The sequence below is a fragment of the Eriocheir sinensis genome, chromosome 26 (genome assembly GCF_024679095.1).
Source record: "Eriocheir sinensis breed Jianghai 21 chromosome 26, ASM2467909v1, whole genome shotgun sequence".
Classification (NCBI taxonomy): Eukaryota; Metazoa; Arthropoda; class Malacostraca; order Decapoda; family Varunidae; genus Eriocheir; species Eriocheir sinensis.
Window position 1 is genome coordinate 15,963,138 of NC_066534.1, and position 21,209 is coordinate 15,984,346.

General features: G+C 44.4%; 1 protein-coding gene across 3 annotated transcripts in view; it reads right to left on the bottom strand.

Moving 5' to 3' along the window:
* LOC127003819 (dual oxidase-like) overlaps positions 1-21,209 on the bottom strand; it is a 138,542-nt gene that overhangs the window by 17,523 nt on the left and 99,810 nt on the right. For all 3 annotated transcript variants that reach the window (XR_007757415.1, XM_050870879.1, XM_050870878.1), the window contains exons 4-10: positions 15,602-15,789; positions 8,785-8,992; positions 8,115-8,281; positions 7,663-7,781; positions 5,052-5,175; positions 2,440-2,578; positions 483-666 (exon numbers count right to left, since the gene is read on the bottom strand). Coding sequence is in view for 2 of the 3 variants with exons in the window: in XM_050870879.1 (XP_050726836.1) it covers positions 483-666; positions 2,440-2,578; positions 5,052-5,175; positions 7,663-7,781; positions 8,115-8,281; positions 8,785-8,992; positions 15,602-15,789 (1,129 nt within the window). In the remaining variant the exon portion in view is untranslated. The remainder of the gene's footprint in view (positions 1-482; positions 667-2,439; positions 2,579-5,051; positions 5,176-7,662; positions 7,782-8,114; positions 8,282-8,784; positions 8,993-15,601; positions 15,790-21,209) is intronic.

The following is a 21,209-nucleotide window of genomic DNA, read 5'->3' on the forward strand; positions in this document are numbered from 1 at the left end:
ATAAAATTGAACGGTCAAAATAGTGTTTATGTATGGAGATTTTTTTTTTATCATATTCGTCTTCATACCATAGCCCAGTTTTGAGTTATTTTCTTTTCTTTTCGTAAGTACCAAGTGGAATGATGCGAGCAAACTGTCTAACTTTCCCAATGGTTATGATGACGGACAGGAATGAATTGAGTTGAAATATTTATTCTTGAAAAATACGACAAAGGGGAATGGCCGGTCTTGCAGACAAACCCTTGACTAGGCTAGTTAAAAATGAAAATAAAAAAAATAAAAAAATCTCCATTGTACAAAAGTAAAAACACATGTCGAGGTTAGTTAACAAAAAAGTAATTAATGTAAATACTGACAATTTTCCTAAGTAGGTACACATTCAGTTACCTAGATTACCACCTGGCAGCAAACTTTGGGTACTCTTTAATACAGGAACAAGCACACAAAATAAATAAATAAATAAATAAAATATGATAACTTACAGGTCCACGTTCATGAGGTCGCCGCCGTACAGATCCTTCACTTGGTTGATGAGGTCCGGGTTGTCGACGAAGAGCTGCGGGTTGATGTCCTCCCAACGCTCAATGGGCGGCAGACGGAAACACTTGCGCACCGTGTTGTAGTCAGGCAGTCCGTTGTCCCGCCCTCGCATGATGTTCAACGCGCCTGAGGGAAGAGTCCAAGATTAGCACATGATAAATAACTAAGGTGATAAGGGTTATAATTATACCTCTACCCTTCCTGCGGGCTCACTCCACTTGACTGTCCTCTCAAACTCTGCTGTCCAACTTTCTACTGCAAGAGTTAACCAAGATCTTCATTGTTTCATTCGCAGCCTCCTCTCTGCTGTATTTTCTTTCCTATAACTTATTTGTCTCTACCCTTCCTGCGGCCCCACTCCACTTGACTGTCTTCTTAAACTCTGCTGTCCAACTTTCTACTGCAAGAGTTAACCCGGATCTTCATTGTTTCATCGCTTGCACTGTTAGACTCTAGCGCAGCCTCCTCTCTGCTGTATTTTCTTTCCTATAACTTAGACTTTCAATAAGGGTTCGAGTATCAAGGCATTCGATAATTCAGGCATCCTTTCCTTATTTAATAGTAGCAGCTTAGTGAAGGTTATTTTCTACCTTTTGTTTTACTCCTATGTACCTATCCTTTACCGTCAAAAAATAAGATCCGAGAGTCAAGTGCTATACAGGCTCATACTGTTTAAATATAGTTACAATGGGCCCTGACTGACAATGGGCGATTTATATGCATTCCAGACATAGCCCGCCTGCCCTGCCATTACAGTTCTTTAGAGACCCAGGCGTGAGACGTGACTTTCCTCCTGTGGGCGTGTACTTGTCCTTGCTGCTTAGTCATATACAGCTTGAAGGGACTTGTTTTCCAGTGACGTGCAACTTTTGAACCAACACTCACGAGCCTCACGGACTTCCTGTAATGACGCTGCAAGATTCACTTAATCAAACGAATCCACACATTGTCTTTCACAGTTTTCTGCCGCCTTTTACGTAACACACCAGCGATCAAGAAATGTTTCCTGCTCGATACATGTGGACTAACGTGGTTTTGCAGTTTCAAATGTTCTAGAAAGTCAGGAAATCGATGCAATACGGCAGAACTTTGAAGGACTAAAGGGGTAACTTTTCTCTGCAATCAAGCTTGGAAAGAAAGGAAAGTTTCGTTTAGTCGGCGCAACATCTGTGGTCATATGCCGGAGAGAGACAGAAGGGGAAGGAATTAATCAAGCTTGGAAAAAATATCCATGCCAGCAAGAAAACTAAGATAACTAGTTGATTAAGTGACAAAACCTAAGATGAATGATAACATAGATGAGGCCTGGATCCATATTCTCAAAACATTTCGCGCTTAAACACCCACATTTAATAAGTCTCGTAGAGGTTGTGGATATTTTCATGGGTAGTCTTATGAGCCTAGCGATAGTTTGACAAGACTCCTGTGAATATGAAAACACTTATGAGAACCCGACTAATCTTCTTTGTGGCCTTTGGAAATAGTTGAGAAGCGAAAGCGTACGAGAATGCGGGACCTGGGTTGGTATTTTCGACGCTTCCAAAGGCCAAAAAGATCATTCGGGTTCTAAATTCAACGTTGCCATATTATCGTACTCTGCCTCTTATGTTTGCCGATTTCCGACCTAAAAACTGCTTTCCTCACCCAAATAACTGCCTTCATATGCGGTTATCGTGTAAATAGTTAATTATTGGTGCGTCTTGGCAACAGTTATGGGCCAGAAAACGGTAAATACGCGGCTCTGAGTACGATAATCTGGCAATGGTGGTTTTAATGCGTGTTTTATTAGTTGATGGTACAGAAAAAGGGTCAAACTACACCCAGGGTCATTAAACTATCCCTGGAAATGCCCAAAACTCATACGAAGCATGTAAAGGGGTGGGGGCATGGGACGCTCACCAAGGTCGCGACGGGAAAACTCTAGGGGTCCGAAGAGCTTGTTTCGCACGTCGGAGCAGAGGATGACGTCTTCGCGCTCCGCCACCTGCGACGCCAAACCCCGCATCAGCTCCTCCACCGTGTTCTCCGCCATCACGTCCTGCAACCCACGAACACACACACACATCAACAAATCCACATAGGAGGCATATCCAGTACACTAGACTCTCCACTGAGACTCATTCCTATGGTGTCCAACTTCACTATGCAAGAGTTAGCCAGTACAACACCAAAGCAAGATAGGAAGCATACTGAGGCTCATTCCTATACTGCCCAACTTCAATATGCATAAGTTAACCATGACATCAGCAAATCCAAATAGGAAGCGTACACAATACTCTTGACTTCCTACTCAGGCTCATTCCTATGCTGTCCAACTTCACTATGCAAGAGTTAAGCTCTCTTCCCTTTCATTGGCAAATTCTGGATAATCTTTTCTTCTACCGTGTGTCCTCTGTCCAGTGACTTAAACTCTTACAGGAAAGGAGAATCAATACACTTCCCTTCCCTGAATTTGACACATCTTGGTATTCTTTTCAAGTAGCTCATCGCGGGATCCTTTTTTTGTGTTCCTTAGTTTGTCTTAGCGCAAAAGTAAATATTACGAGAGAATGGAAAGTAAATTGCCAGAACGATTAATATACAGTACGATTCTCTACACGGTGTCCAGCCACGCCCACTACTACCACAACAACCACCACCACCATCACCACAACCACCTTCACCACTAACACCACTTATCCTTGATCACCACCACCATTTCCTGTACTCTAACCCCTCACCACAATATTTCCCCCTCTCTCACCTCCACCACCACTAACACCACCATCACCACCGCCATAATCTTCCCTACTGTACCACCACCACCACCACTACCAGCATTTCCTGTACTCTAACCCCTCACCACAATATTTCCCCCTCTCTCACCTCCACCACCACTAACACCACCATCACCACCGCCATAATCTTCCCCTCTATCACACCATCACCACCACTAACACCACCATGGAGATACAGCCTAACTCTTCTCGTAGTTTTAATTATTTTTTTTCCTACGCCTGACTTCAAACTCCCTCCACACATTTAAGATCAGACGTTAATATAAGAGGGTTAAGGACATTATAAGCTGCCATTACCCTACTGCACAGTTATTATGGAGTTTTTTTTATTACTTTTACAACTTTTATTAGTATACCGCATGACGCCCCAAGCTGTGTTGCATCAGGAAGGGGGGAAAAATGTAAAGGTTATGGTGGTATGTTGGTGGAATTCGTTACCCACTGCCATCATGCACTCATCGCTATTGTTATTCTGGTGAGGTGGATTCCTAGTGCAGTTCTTATTGGGTCTGTATGGTGACTTAGGAGCGTATACTTAAACATTTCACCGCCCAAGTACACACATTTGACGAGGCTTTCGGAGGCGTTTTGAGGATTTCCATGGGTAGTTTAATGGCCATGGAGGTAGTTTAGCCCTTCCTCTGTACCATGAACGTGAAAACAATACTCATGAAAACCCGATTAACCTCCTATTAGGCCTTTGAAAGTAGTTGATGTGAGAGGGGGAAGCGTCTGGAAGTTACGGTAAGGTGTTGATCAAATGAGATAGAATGCAAATATGGAAGGTCTCTGATGGCATGCCTTATGGTGACTGACAACCATTATTCTGTCTATTTACTGTTATTTTATGTTATCCTGGTGAGGTTCTATTACTATTAAAGTTTTATTTGTGCTCTGATTCGTATCCGATGTGGGAGAAGAGATTAAAAAGTCGTAATTAAAGGTCTCTGATGCTATGTTAGTTCGAGGTTCTGTTACTATTAAAGCTTTTATTTGTGCTTCGATTCGTATCCGATGTGGGAGAAGAGATTAAAACGTCGTAATTAAAGGTTTCTGATGCTTTGTTAGTGGGATTTGTTAGCCTACTTCCATCACCTATACAACTATTGGCGTGTTAGTCTGGTGAAGTCTTCTTAGTATTGCAGTGTTTATTTGGTGTGTGTGTGGACTGAAAAGGTTAAATGTTGCAGCAAATGGGAGGTAAAATAATAAAATTAAAATAAATTAAGAACTCTCAGGACTGATGTCACACAAGACTGTCATGGCGATATAAAACCATAAAGGGATCATAGGGAGGGAGAGCAGATGGACTAGTAAATTTATATACTTTACTTGTCACGTGTTCTGCAAGGTAAAGCTGCTCTCTCTCTCTCTATCTATCTATCGATCTATTTATCTATATCAAGTATTTTAAGCCCTTGCGCAATACGAATAACAAACTGTAATAAGCCTCACGGAATAGGAACAACACAAGTGAATGGAAACAACAGAGTGAACATCGCTCACATAACGCCGAGAGTAATAACCGTAAAAGGCACGTCATTGTTATACCACCGGCTGTAAAATAAAAATAAATAAATAAAAAAAAGACATAAGAATGGGATTAGCAGTACGCAAGTAATGACGCCACAGAATAATATCAACGGTACAAGTAGGGATGGGAACAGTAACACTTGAGTAATGAGAGGAGAACAGTACCGCCAGGACAGGGAGGGACAGGCTAGCAAGACTCACGTTGGCGTCCCACCAGGTTGAGCAGAGTCTGAGCGCCGGGTCGCCGCTCTGGGTGCTGAGGAAGGGACAGTCCAGACCCGGCCCGCGACGGTACAGCCCGGGCGGCACCAGCGTGTGGCCGAACCTGTGCGCGGGGCGACGCGGATGGATGAATGGATAGATAAATACACAGGCAAGTAAGCACAGATTTATAGATTGATGCATGAAGTATACATAGGCAGCACACGCACACGCGCACGCACGCACGCACGCACGCACGCACGCACGCACACACGCACACACACACACACACACACACACACACACACACACACACACACACACACACACACACACACACACACACACACACACACACACACAGGTAGCTATACATACATATATATGGGGGATCGTTTGCATTCTATAAGCATCGTCGATTTATATATATATATATATATATATATATATATATATATATATATATATATATATATATATATATATATATATATATATATATATATATATATATATATATATATATATATATATATATATATATATATATATATATATATATATATATATATATATATATATATATATATATATATATATATATATATATATATATATATATATATATAAAGCTTCATCGTGTCCTAAATACTACCACCACCTTTCATCGCTAATCAAGATTGCTACATACCATCGAATCGATTAATTTATTTACTTTCTCTCTCTCTCTCTCTCTCTCTCTCTCTCTCTCTCTCTCTCTCTCTCTCTCTCTCTCTCTCGCCATGGTTAGTTTTTTTTTTAATCGCCGCCATTTTGACGCTGCCGCAACTGGCACACACATTTTCTTCTTGTCTCGTTAGCTCTCGTGTTTATCTTTGCATTCAAATGTCTTCTTGCGGAGCGGCCTCAGCGGGCGTCGTCCCTTGTTCATCCTGACTCACTGAGCCACGAAGGTGCCGGATCTGGACACAGGCTCATTACCGAAGTCCTCAATTTTTGTTATATCAAATTAAGTTTTTCACTACCAGTTCTTGTTAAGGGAAACTTATGTCAATTCTTACTATTCATATATTATTTATCTATTCCTCAATAATAGCATATAATCGTTCAAATGGATTTTAATAAATTTTTGAAAGCATGTTGCTTATTATTTCCCAGGCTGTACCGGACAAACGATACCGTTGATGAGGTTTCAGGCCCCGGTCCGCCGCCATAGCAGCGCTCCACAGCCGCCAATGCAGGTCCAGTGCCAACCCTGCTGATTCATGACCAGATGTTTCATTAACAATGTGACCTAGTTCGGTACAAAAAATACCAATAGCAAGACTGTGACCCTTGAGGAATGTTTGGCGAGGCTGTGCACGGCGGTGGAACGGGCGTGCCCCCGCCTGACACCACAGACAAGCCCTGCAGTGGACATGCGGGCCAGTGGACATGTGTCAATAAAAAATTGTGCCACTCGAACCCACTGATGGTTTTGCTCCCCTTGTGCAGCGCTCGGCGTGCCAACGCAGTGGTAGAGGCGAGAGGAAACAACCCCGCGGCAAGGCAGGGAAAGTGTACCGCTATGTAGGCGGTGTGCCAAGACGTGGCGGCCAGCCGGGTGAGGCAACGGCTGAGGCGCGCCCTTCACCGCTGGCTGAGGTGGCGGGGTGAGGTAACTAAGGCATAAGTGAACCATCAGAATGTCTCTCAGAGCCTCTTCATAGTTTCGCTTGACCGCACAAGGATGTACAGCTCAGGCCGGGCTGACAGGCTTCAGAAATGTTCTCTTCCATCGCTTTATTTTATGGAGTGAGAGAGAGAGAGAGAGAGAGAGAGAGAGAGAGAGAGAGAGAGAGAGAGAGAGAGAGAGAGAGAGAGAGAGAGAGAGAGAGAGAGAGAGAGAGAGAGAATTACTTATAGAAAATCAGACCACACAGACCCCATGGTCCAGACTAGGTGGTCTGTCCTTAAACCTAAGTGAATCTACACTAATCAGATGGCTCCAAAACGTTGTTTTTCTACTCTAGTTAATATTAAGTTCAAGGAAGTGACGGTCGAGCTTGTTTTTAAAGGAGTCAATCGTGTTACACTGGACCACTGACGGTGGGAACTTATTCCATTCTCGCACTACAACGTTGGTGAAGATAAATTTGGTGCAGTCTGAATTTACTTGTCTACATTTGAGTTTTATGCCATTGTTCCTCGTTCGCAAAGTGTCATCGATCATAAACAATTTTGTTCTGTCTACATTCGTGAAACCATTACGTATTTTAAAACATTCGATCAGTTTTCCTCGGAGGCGACGTTTCTCAAGAGAGAACATGTTAAGGGTAGAAAGCCTTTCTTCGTAGGATTTGTTGCGCAAGGAAGGGATCATTTTTGTTGCCCGACGCTGAACACCTAATTTAGCAATGTCCTTTGCTTGGTGAGGAGACCAAAACTGTACCGCATATTCCAAGTGGGGTCTGATAGAGAGAGAGAGAGAGAGAGAGAGAGAGAGAGAGAGAGAGAGAGAGAGAGAGAGAGAGAGAGAGAGAGAAAACAGCCCAATCAAAATTAAGGTCCTATACAAAACAGACATTCCGATAGAAAATGTACAGCCAGCCTGACGCCCCCGGAGACCCACCTGAAGGCCGCGGACTGGAACACGTGCGATATGCCGGGGTGCACGTCGGGGCGGTATCGCTCGTAGGGGTCAGCGGCCTCGCCCAGGAAGGCCGGCAGGAACTCGTACATGATGATGTTCTGGAAACACGACACACTCAGGAACAAGTGATGGTGGGGAAACTATTACTTCAGCTGCTACGGCTACTGCTGCTGCTGCTGCTGCTACTACTACTACTACTACTACTACTACTACTACTACTACTACTACTACTACTACTACTACTACTACCACTACTACTACTTCCATTACTATTACTATTACCATTAATACTTCTAGTACTAACATTACTACTACTACCACTACTACTACAATTACTATTGCTACTACGATTACTACTACTACTACAACCACTACTACTACTACTGTTACCACTTCTATTACTACTACTATCAACCTCGGTGGCTCCTGACCTGCAGGTGGGCGGTGACGAGGCGCCGCGTGTGCTGGAACACCTCTTCGTCGGCCCAGTCCGGGTGCGCGGCCTGCACGCGGCCCGCCAGCACGTTGTGCCACCGGAAGAACAGGATGCCAAAGGCCAGCAGGGCGGGGTTCTGGTTGGTCCGCTGGTCACCCAGGACTGAGGCACGGCACGGCAGCGGGGGGAAGACAGGCGTTAGTGTTCGATAGCTGTGTGCCCTTCAAACACACGCACAGGCACACACACAGGCCCACTAACCCGTCCCTCAGACATATGACCTCCCCCCCCCCACACACACACACACCCATACACATGACCTCCCTCCCCCACACACTTATAACCCCACTTAAGACCCACACACATGACATCTCCAATACACACATATATAACTTCACCTCACACCCACACACATGACCTTATCACCCTCTACACACACATATAACCCCACCTCAGACCCACACACATGACTTCCCCCACCCACACACATACATACATATGACCTTACCCCCCCACACACAACCTTACCCCCCCTCACACATGACCCCACCCCCTCACCCCACCCACCCACTCACCTCCCAAACTTTCCCCCACACACAACCCACATAACATAACAACTCCACCCCCTTTCCCAGTCCTCTACACACACACAGGTCTACACTCACGCAGTATCCTCTCGGGGCTAAGGATCTTGAGAACGTGCGGCGTGGGGTTGTTGAACATAGGGACGCGTTGGGTATTGCGGGGCGGAAGCAGCGGGTTGTCGGGGTCGGTCCTGAAGGTGCCGTTTTTGAAGGAGCGCAGCATGTTGAGTCTCGCCTCGCTGATGCTGTACACGAAGCTCGCATCCAGCCACGAGGTCGCGTAGTTCAGCTGTCACAGGGGAAATACAGAATATAGTCAGTCAGTCCCTCAGTATTATCTTCAGACAAATACCTCAATGAAAAAGGAATTAAAAAGAACAAGGAAATGGGACTGAAAAAAAAGCAGAATTAAAACGAAGAAAAATAAAAGACAAAACAGTGAAATGCCCCTCAAATAAGAAAATTAAAAAAAATAGGGAAATGTTAATAAAAAGCAGATTGAAGAGGAAGAAAAAAATACACAGGAAGAATTAAGAGACCGTCAAACACTTCACAGAAATTAAAAAAAAAATAAAATAAAATAAGCAAACGAGGAAAAAGGAGCAGGAAGGAGAAAGAGAAAAACAAAGAGAAAGAAGAAGAAGAAGAAGAAGAAAGGGAAGGAAAAGATGAAGAAGAAGAAGAAAAAAGGGGAAAAAATGAAGAAAAAACGAAGAGAAATAAAAATAAAAGAAAAAATGATGATGATAAGGAAGAGAAGTGGTTATAGAAGAAAAGAAAGAGGAAGTGCATGAAAAGGAAGAAGAAGAAGAAGAAGAAGAAGAAGAAGAAGAAGAAGAAGAAGAAGAAGAAGAAAGAGGAGGATGAGATATAGGAGAAAAATAAAGAAAATGAGGAGTAATAGGAGAAAGAAGCTGATTAATATGAGGGATGATGAACAGACGATAAGAGGAAGGGGTGGGGCGAAGAGGAGGAAGGAAGGAAGGAAAGAGAAGTAAAAACAATGATGGATGAGGGACGGAGGAAGAGAAGAAGCAAAAGGTGATGGGCTGGGAGGGGAAGCGAGCGCCGGGCGAGGCTGTTAACAAAAAAGAAAGAGAAACCTCCGGAAATGCGTCGTCTCGTGAAAGGTTAACACAGAGATAGCAAAAAACAACAACAGGAGGAAGATCAAACTCGACTTGGCTTACTAAGAGACACGATGCAGCCAGGAAAGTAAAGCAGCGAGGGGAAAGAGAGAAGACGAAGAAGATGGAAAAGAAACATCCGAAAAGCAACGAAAGGAAAATGGAAAGAAAAGAACACAAATTAACATAGAAAGAGATACGATGCAGCCAGGAAAAGAAAAAAACAAAACAGCGAGAGGAAAGAAAGACGAAGAAGACGAAAAAGAAACATATATTGAAACCACAAAAGAGAAATGGAAAAAAAATATCGCTAAAAAGATCAGAGATAAAAAAATAGAAAGAAAGAAGAAAAAGACGTCCGGGAAACAACACAAGAGAAACGAAAGAAAATAACTTGACCTAGAAAGAGTTACGATGCAGTTAAGAAGATTAAAAAAGAAAATCGCAACAATAAAAAATAATAGCGAGAGGGGAAAGAAAGAAAAGATAGGAAAAGGAAACATCCGGAAAATAACGCAAGGAAAACGGGGAAAAAAATAACACTTGTCGGCCTACGAAGAGTTACGAGAGAGCAAAAAAAAAAGACCAAAGAAAAAAAAAATAGGAAAGGAAAAGAAGAAAAAGAAACACATAGAAAACAACGAAAAGGGAAATAAAAAAACAACAACAACAAAAGAAAGAAGGAAAGGAAAAACAGCATAATGATGAAAGAAGGAAATAGCAAATGAGGAAGCAACGGGAAGGTTAAAACAAAGGAGAAAAATAATAAGCAGAAACTCAAGAAACGGCAAAACAAACGATAGAAAAAGGGGAAAAGCGAAGAAAGAAAATGTTGCGGTGTTACGAAGAAGACCAAAACAACGGAAATGTAAAAAAAACAAAAAAAAAAACATGAGGTAAGAAGAGAAGGAAAGAGAAACCGCCGGAAATGCATAGTTCTGGCTGAGGTGAAGGGAAGGGATGCACAACAAGGCCGGAAAAGGAAATGGGAACTGTTGACTCTTTATTTACAACCTCCTTACTTCGTTGATATGTTGTTTTTTCCTTTCCTTCTCCCCTTCTCTTTATTTTGTTTTCCCATTCCTGCGTCTCTCCTTATTCTCCTTCTTTATTTACTATCTCCTTTATTTACAATCTCCTTTCTTCGTTGATATGTTGTTTTTTCCTTTCCTTCTCCCCTTCTCTTTATTTTGTTTTCCCATTCCTGCGTCTCTCCTTATTCTCCTTCTTTATTTACTATCTCCTTTATTTACAATCTCCTTACTTCGTTGATATGTTGTGTTTTCCTTTCCTTCTCCCCTTCTCTTTATTCTGTTTTCCTATTCCTGCGTCTCTCCTTATTCTCCTTCTTTATTTACTATCTCCTTTATTTACAATCTCCTTACTTCGTTGATATGTTGTTTTGACTTTCCTTCTCTCCTTCATTTTGTGTGTTTTGCCATTTTTTGCGTCTTTCCTTATTCTCCTTCTTTATTTACTATTTCCTTATTCTTCTCCTTTATTTACTATCTCCTTTATTCGTTGATATGTTGTTTTGCCTTTCCTTCTCTCCTTCATTTTGTTTGTTTTGCCCTTCCATGTTCCTCTCCTTATTCTTCTCCTTCACTTCCCTCCTTTCCTCACTCTTCCTTTTCTTCCTTGACCTATCTTACAGTTTTGCCCTTTACTGGTTTCCTCCTAACTTTTCTCCTTTAATTCTTACTTCTCTCCTTACTTCTTTCCTCACTCCTCCTCCTCTCCTTTTATCTTTCCTTCCTTTTCCTTCCCTTTCCTTCTATTCTCTTCCCTTTCCTTCCCTTCCCTTCCCTTTCCTTCCCTTCCCTTTCCTTTCCGTTCGGTCACTAAGCGTCAATCTAACAGAGAATCAGTCCCCGACCCAACCAGTTCCCCGACCTTGGCCGTGGGCAGCGCTTTGGGTCTCTCGCCACACACCCACACCCACCCACACACCCGTTGGACTTGCGCATGTATGTAGGTCAGACGGCGGGCGGCCCAGGAATGCATGCTTGTGTAATCTACATATTTCGTTAAGCATCTGGACGTGCGCCAGTCTGCATTCTCTCTCCTCCCTTCTTCGATTCGTATGAGCCAATATCACCAGAGCAGAGCAAGGGAGTGTGTGGGAGAGATAAAGAATGAAAACGAGAGAAAGAAAGAGCAAAGAACACTCTCAGCGACATAGGGAATCCACAACCCAGGACAGCTATCTCGCGGCCCCTCATTTCTTCATACAAACTCATTGATCATCACTCGCAGCATAGAGAGAATGTTGAACGGTATTCCCTTTCATTTATTTTCAGTACTGACGCACCAATCGGAGTCAACACTTCTCGTCTTCCTCCACACACCGTCTCCATGTCATCGTCGGTCTCCCAGCTGTGGTCTCCTCCCTTCTAGTGTACCTCCTCCTTATCATTGTGGAGTCAGACCTTCCCCAAAAACCCAAAGTGCTCAGGAGGTCATTTCAGGGCTAGTTTACATTGACCCTCTCAATTCGTACTCGTATTAAAAGGGAAACTATACGCTGAAGAGTTTTGAGATGGTTTAGAAATAAGATAGTGCTCGAATAATGTTAGATAATTTCAACTTTGATCATCATTATCGTATCTCAGCGAACGTTAATTTTGTTACTATAATTGTATGCATCAGTAACTTACTTTACTATATTTGCTTACATCATTTTCTTAACTATATTTCAATACATTAATCATTACTAGTATATCTATTTGTATACGTCATTTCCTTTACTAAATTTGCATACATCAGTTACCTTTCTATAGTTGTATACACCCATTATGTAACTATATTCGTTTCTGAAGTATATAAGGAGTTAGATTCTTATTAGCACGATCATAGAGGGCAGGAGGGCACGTGTTGGGGATCTGAGAGTGGAAACGAAAGTGAACCTCTTATCGACCAAATCACAGCTCGGTCCGGTGACTCGAGAGGTTGTCCTTGCCCGACCTGTGTCTTCACTCCGACCCTTCTTCAGCCCCCTCCCCATCCTTCCTCTCCCCAGCTCTTCCCCGTCCCCCTTAAGCTTAGTCTTGAGCCTCTCCCTTCTCTGTCCCCTAATCCTCGTAACCTCCTTCTGCTTCGTCCTTCTCCCTGCCCCCCCCACCCCCCCTCACACACGACCCCTTCCTAATGTTACCCCTTCGACCTGACCTCTCTCTCGCTCTCGCTCTCTCTCTCTCTCTCTCTCTCTCTCTCTCTCTCTCTCTCTCTCTCTCTCTCTCTCTCTCTCTCTCCCCCCATCTACCCTCACCCCCCTACCTGACCCCTTGTTCTCCCCTCTCTCCAGCCCCAAGTAATCATGCCCCCTCGTGCCCCGTCACACCCCTACCCCCACACGCCCCTCCTGACCTCAACCCCTACCTGGAACTCCCCCTCTACCACCTCCCTTAATAATGTTTTGGTGCCCCCCCCTCCCCCATCCATTGACATGCACCGCCCCCAACCCTCACCACAAATTAAAAAGAGCTCCTGTCCCCCCCCCCCTATCACCCCGCCCATTACCCGCACCCCCGCCCCCTTCCACCCCTCCCCCATAGCCACACAGCCGCGCTTCTCCCTACACTTTCGCTCCCAGAGTAACGCAACTTGTAAGTAGGCCAAGTGTGGTGAAAGCCTTGGGTGTGGTGGTGGCGGCGGTGGTGGTGATGGTGGTGGTGTGGTTGTAGTAGTGGTGGTGGGGGTGTTGGTGGTGGTGTGTGGTGGTGAATGGTGGAGATGGTGATGCATTGGTAGTAAATGTGGTAGTGGCGGTAGTAGTAGTAGTGATAGTAGTAGTAGTAGTAGTGATAGAAGTAGTAGTAGTAGAAGCAGAAACAGTACATATTCATAGCAGTAGTAGCTGTTATTGTTGTTGTTGTTGGTAGTAGTAGTAGTAGTAGTAGTAGTAGGAAGAGGAGGAGGAGGAGGAGGAGGAGGAGCAGCGAGTAGCGGGCTTTTTTTTATTATTGTTTCCTTTTTTTGTGCCCTTGAGCTGTCTCCTTTGTTGTAAAAAGAAAAAATAGTAGTAACAGTAGCAGCAGCAGAAGTAGCAGTAGAAGTAGTAGTCATTGTAGTAGTAGATGTTGTTATTATCTTATTATTATTATTGTTATTGTTCCGGGGGGGGGGGGGGGGGCTCGTTATGGCCTGACCCTCACCCCGCCGCCCGATCATCGTGCCGCGTCGTAACAAGTCTATTTACCCGCGCCAGGTTCAGAGGCCAAGGGGACGGAAACGCGCGTAGAGGCAACGCTTGTCACCCCGCGCCCGACACACACACACACACACACACACACACACACACACACACACGCCACCTCCTTCTTCCTCTTTTTATTTTTTTTATTTTTTACAGTAAACAGCTCAAGGGCAAAAAAAAAATAGGAAAGAATAATGAAAAAAAGCCCGCTACTTACTACTCCTAACATGTTTATTCGTGTTTCTGTCTGTCTGTCTACCTGTCATTCTGTGTGCATGTAGGCTATGTGTTTATGTATCTGTGCACGTCTTTGTCTGTCTGTCTGTCTATCGAGAGTTCTTTATTTGGAATCGTAACTATTTTTCCAGTTGTTGTTGTTGTTGTTGTTGTTGTTTCTCTCACTGTCCTTTCTTACTTTCCTCACTGCTGCATTCTCTCCGTTTCTTCCCATTCTCTCTCTCTCTCTCTCTCTCTCTCTCTCTCTCTCTCTCTCTCTCTCTCTCTCTCTCTCTCTCTCTCTCTCAATATAGTTTTTTTTATCTATTTAGTTTTTGAATTTCACAGAGAGAGAGAGAGAGAGAGAGAGAAACCCATAGAATACAGTCATTACGTCAACAACACAATATAATCTTTTTACGTCAGCGCCTCTGTTCCCTCTCCTCTCTCCCCCTTTCCTCCCCCCTGCCCCCTTCCTTTCTTCTTTCCCTCCCTCCCTTCCCCCATCCATCTATACAACTCATTCTATTGTCATTCCTTTTTATATTGCCTCTCCCCGTCATTATCATTATTATTATTACTATTAGTTATTATCATTATTATTATTATTACTACTTTTATTATCATTATCTTTGCTTGTGAAGAAGGGAAAGGTAAAATGATGATGATGATGATTGCCCCTAAAGACTGGCTAGCATTCCCTAACTTTCAGCAAAATGATAACACCACACTGTTGACCCTAAAAATGTACAAGGCTATACTTTAATGTGCGGGTCTGGTTTCACGCGCATTGCAAAAACTGTCCACTATTTCCGGCAGTTTCCTTCCACCAGTCACACCTCTTCTGCTCCACCTGCTGTGATTGTAAATGAGAACAACGACTTGGTTGACCCTGGGCGGCGGTGTCTGAATGGTGAGCTTGTAGGTGACGCATAAACTACACTAGAGGGAGCTAATAGGCACCATTCTTGCTTACACTCACCAGCTTAGGGTTTGTTTTGGCAATATAAGGAAATTCAAATGGTTTAGAGATGCCTGTAAGTATTAACGAAGTCTCTATGGGTCGTATTTTAAAACATTTCGTCTCCCAAGTTCACATATTTGACATGGCTTTCGTAGGAGCTGTGGGCATTTCCAGGGGTAGTTTTATGACCCTGGTGGTAGTTTGACCCTTCTTCTGTGCCATGAACCTTAAAAAAACACTCATGAAAACCACATTGATCCCCTCTTTGACCTGTAGAAATAGTTGATGTGAGAAGCGATGGTGTCTTAAAATACGGCCCTATGTATCCTGGTGTCTGTTACCGGACCCTCACATATAAGAAGGGCCGCCGGTAACAGGATAGCGCGCCTCCCTTACCTGCTCGCGGGGGCTGTTGGGGCTCTGGCCGGTGGAGTAGTCGTACCCGGCGCGGTGGAAGGGCATGAACTTGTCTCCGGCGCAGTTCTTATCGTACATCTCGTCGCAACGCTCAATGGGGATCTTGTGCATCTCAATGGGACACCCCGCCTCGGACGCCTGCAGCACCTCAGAGGACACCACTTGGCCTGTGTGGAGGGAGGGATGGGGTGAGAGTTGGCACGAAGATAGGTAACTAAGGTACATGCAGAAAAGGAGGGACGGGAAGGTTTGAAGTGAGAGGGAATGAGAGAGAGGAGAGTGGTTGAAGGTTCAGGAAAAGGAGCGAGAGGAAGGGACGGCAGGTGAAGAAGAGGGAAAGGAATGGAAAGGGTATAGAGGAAGGCGAGAGGGGGGACGAAGAAAAGGGAGGAAAGTACAAAATGCGAAAGAGGAACGGAAAAGCGTGGATAGGAATGAAAGTGTGAAAAGAGAGGAAGGACGAGGTGGTTGAAGATGCAAGAAAGAAGGGAGAGGAAGGGACGGCAGGTGAAGAAGAGGAAAAGGAATGGAAAGGAGAGAAAAAAGAGAAGAAGAGCGAGGGGGGTTGAAGGTACAGGAAAATAAACTAGAGAAAGGGACGGCGGGTGAAGAAGAAGAGGGAAAGCAATGGAAAGGGTACGAAAGGATGGGAAAAGAGAGAAAGGAAGGGAGAGGAATATACAGGTACGGTTGAGGTGGTGGAAGAAAGAAGGAAAGATAAGGGAGACATGGACACTTTTGGACAGGGATAGGGATGGATGAAGGGAGAGAGGGAGAGAAAGGAAGAGGTTCGGGAAGGACAGGAACAGAGAGACAGGAATATTGAGAATCATATGGAGGTGGTACGTCACATCACAACCACACCACATTACATAGCATCACATAAACAAGCATTGCATTACACGCACACACACACTCACACACAACACACAAACACACACACACACACACACACGCAGCTTCATGAAAACCCTCTAGTACATATAAACAAAATCTAACCAACCAGTCAATCAGTCAGGCAACCAATAAAGTCTCATAACCCACAACGAGAGGCAAGAGGCATTTCAACTCCCTACCAACTCCCCTTTACAACTCCCCCACTCCGTCCGACACCCCTTCCAGTATCTTCCACCATTCCTCCACACCCATTCCATTCACCTCTTCCACCTTACATCTCCCGCCCTTTCCGCTGCCTCTAACCTGCCTTTTACTTCCCTCTCACTTTTTTCCCTCCACCCATTATATACCTGTCCGTCAGTCCTCGTGAACGTAACCACCACACACCTCCCCGCCAACATGCACCAGCCACTCCCCTCTCCACCACCACCCCCACCCCCACCACTACAACTTCCTTACCCCATCACCGTAACCACCACCCACCTCCCCGCCAACATGCACCAGCCACTCCCCTCTCCACCACCACTACCACCCCCACCACTACAACTTCCTTACCCCATCACCGTAACCACCACCCACCGCACCACCGACATGCATGAACGGGATGGTTTCTAGTCCCTCATAACCACCACCACCACTCCTTCTATTTCAACACCACTGCAACTGCCTTATACGTCTTCCAGTCTCATTTCTCTCACTACCAATCCATCATCACCACTTCTACTTTTCTTAACACCACCACGAAGCACACCGCCACCACTCTCAACACCACTGCTTAGTTTATCTCCACCACCACCATCACCACCACCACTGTTTCAATCACCACCAGTATCTTTCTTTTATATCACCACCGGCCTCGTCCTCTTCATCTTCTTCCTCTCCTCCTCCTTTTTCCACCTCCTGTCTCCCTTCTTCTATTCCTTCCTTCCTTCTTGATCATCTTCCTTTTCTACTTTTTTTTTTTTTTGCTAATGTCGTTTTTTATCCTCTCCATAACAATATTGAAAGGTATTATCATTGTTTTCGTGGTCATCATCTTCATCTTCATCACCAGCTCCCTTGTCACCACCATTATCATCTCCATCACTACCACTGTCACCACCATCACCACCTTCATCACTCATCCTCTGTCGTTCTTTATACGCTCCAAAAAAATATGAAAGTGAGTCCTGTGGTCATTGTTTCAGTCGTCATCATCATCACCATCTTCATCACCCTTGTCACCACCATTATCATTTCCATCACCACCACCACCATTGACCGACAGCACCACCACCTCCATCACTCATCCTCTCACCACCACCACCACCACAAAGGGTCACTATCACCACCCCCATCAATGCCTCCTCCTTCTTCTTCATCACCGCTAATCTTGTCACCACCACCACCACCGTCATCATTACTGTCACCACCACAACCACCGTCACCTCCATCATCACCACTAGTTCCATCATCATTCTTACCCGCTCAGCTCTTCACCACCACTACTCTCACTACCATCATCTCCATCATCACCACGAAGTCAACTCCTGTCAGTACCATCATCAATATTGTCACCACCACCACCACCACCACCACCACCACTATGACCACCACCTGTCACCACCACTACCATCACCACCACCACCATTGAAAGTCCTCCCTGCCAGCATCTTCTTCATCACCAGTCTCAACACCACTAACACCGCATCACTCACCACTCATACTAATAAAAACGTTAAAAGCCTTTCAGAAATACGCATAAGAGACGAATTTTTTGCACGACCTTATTTATGGACACGAAAATAAGACCCACAGTAAAGCGACCTTCATGACCTTCTCCAACACCGACGACCCCTCCTCCTCCCCTACCCATCCTCAGTACCTCTCTCTTCATCCCCCCCCCTCTCCTCCAGTTCCTCCACCACCACCACCACCAAAGATGACCCACAACACCACCGGGTCTCAAGAAATATGGTTGAGAATCGCTGTTATTGTTTTATATATAGAAGCCATCACCACCTCCATCTTAATCTTCACGACACAGCAGCCATTGAAGACGAGGATTGATTGATTGATTGAGTGGACTATAACATCATGGAGCATACTGAGTACTAAAAGGAACGTTGCGTACTTAATGGCGAACATACTCTCCCTCCGACCTTGAAGAGAGATGAATGAGGCGACATCGACAGCAGGAGGAAAAGAATTCGTGGAAGACTTTCTCTCGAAGAGCAACCATGAATGTGGCGGTTGAGTCTGGCCTTACAGCGACCACAAATATCACCCTCTTCTCTTCTCTTCTCTTCTCTTCTCTTGACCTTGAATGCACTATCTCCCCCTCCCTCCACGGCTTGTCCTCCTCCTCCGCCTCCTCCTCCTCCGCTCATTTTTTTCTCTCCCTCTTCCTCCTCACGATCCTTTTCCCACTTTTCCTCCTCCTCCTATTAATAGTTTTTTTCTTCCCTTTCCTTCGTCTCTATCTATCTATCTATCTACCTTCTTCTTCTTCCTCTCCTTCTTCCCTTGATCATCACTTTCTTCTGCTTTCTTTTGCTTCTTCCTCTTCTTCTTGGTCCTGTTGTTCTTTTTCCTTCCTCCCAAGACAAGGTTGGCAGGGTTAAGGATCCTATCACGCTGCCAAGGTGTTACAAGGTGAACTCGCATCCCTGGCAAGGCGGCATTCCTGTGACCTATCTTCCTTCTCCTCTTCCTCCTTCTTTCCCTTCTTCTCACGCTTCTCTTCCTCCTTAACCTTTGTCTGTCTCTCCTTTACTGGTCCTTCCTTCTTCCTCCTCCTCGTCTCCCCTTCTTACCGCACCTCTCCTTCCTGTTCCCTCATTTATTAGCTTTTTTTTATTCCTTTCATATTTTTTTCTTCTTTTTCGCCTCCTTTTCATCTCCTCCTCCTCTTCTTTCTCCACCTCCTCGGCCTCTCTCTCCTTTTATGTTCCTTTTTTCTTTATCATCTTTTTTTCTTTTCCTCCTCCTCCTCATCATCATCTTCTGTCTTCTAACACCTCCTTCATCTTCCTCCTCTATTATTAAATGTCCTGTCTCTTTTTCTTCCTTGTACTTTATTTACACTTTTATTTCTCTCTCTCTCTTTATCTCTCTCTCTCTCTCTCTCTCTCTCTCTCTCTCTCTCTCTCTCTCTCTCTCTCTCTCTCTCTCTCTCTCTCTCTCTCTCTCTCTCTCTCTCTCTCTCTCTCTCTCTCTCTCTCTCTCTCTCTCTCTCACGACTTGCTCATCCCGATCTGCAGCATCCTTGACCCCGCTGCTCTACTGCCGCTCTGACGCAACACAAACAACACCTGGACGCAACACAAACACTTTCTCGACCCGACGCAAAACAAACACTTGCCGCATCGACGCAAGACAAACACACACGGGCTGGTCGGATGGGTGGATGGATGGACGCAACACAGATTCACTGCCTAAAAGCAACACTCACTCTCTCTCTTTCTCTTGGATGCAACTCAATGTATTCCTCCTCAGCTGAAGGTAACGTGTATGGTAATTATGTAGTTAATTCTCTCTGTATTCTCTCTCTCTTTCTCTCCCTCTTTCTTTTTCTCTTTTTCCTCCTTTTCTCCCTCCTCAGTTTTGGCCTATCTCTCATCTCCTTTTCCTTTCTTTATTAACCTCTGTCTTATTTCTTTTCCTTTTTCTTCTTTTTCTCCTCCTCCTCCTCCTTCTCTTCTTTTCTCCTCCTCGGCCTCTCTCCTATTCCTCCTTTCATTACCATCTTCCTTTTATTCTGTTTTTATTTATTTATTGAATCATATGAACCAAATGAAAAATAAAATAGATGTAGTGGTTTTTTTCTCCCTTCTGGTTTTGTGGTAATGGATGATATTGAAGAAAAGAGTAGGAAATGAGAGGTGGGCTGAGAGAAAGGAGGAAAAGAAGGAAAAGAAGAAAGAGGAGGAGAATGAAGAGAAAAAGATAAAGATTAAAAGAAAGGAAAGATGATGTTGGAAGGAGGATTAGGAGATGAGAGGTAGGCCGAGATTAAGAAGGAAAAGGAGCGAAAGAGGAAAAAGAAAATCAGAAAAAGAAAAAAAAAAAGAAAAAACAATTATTCATATCCCACACAAAAATTAAGTTTAAAAAAGAACCACGTCAACCTTTACCCATCTCCCCACCACTACCCTCATCACCACCACCACCACTATCACCACCATCACCACCACAGTCACGTTCCACCAACACACATCGTGACAAGGAAAACCAGGAGCGGCAGAGGCAACAACATCAACAACAACAACAACATCAACATCATCATCATCATCATCATCACCATCACCATCAACATCACCATCAACATCAACATCAACAACATCAACATCAACATCACCACCACCAACACCACCAACACCACCACCAACAACAACTGCTACTACTACTACTACTACTACTACTACTACTACTACTACTACTACTACTACTACTACTATACATACGTTACATACAAAGGCTCACCGGCAGTCTTTGAAGCTCTCGTTTTTTGCCCAACATCCTCCTTTTCCCTTTTGTATGTGCGTAACTTGTGTATGCAGGCCCCTTCTCTCTCTGTCTGTCTGTCTGTCTGTCTGTGTCTTACTCCTCCTGCGACTTATTTTCTTTTTCTTCCTCCTCTTTTTCCTTTTTCTTCTCTCCCTCCTCTTCTTCCATAACCTCGGGCTATCTCACTCACATCTATCCATCC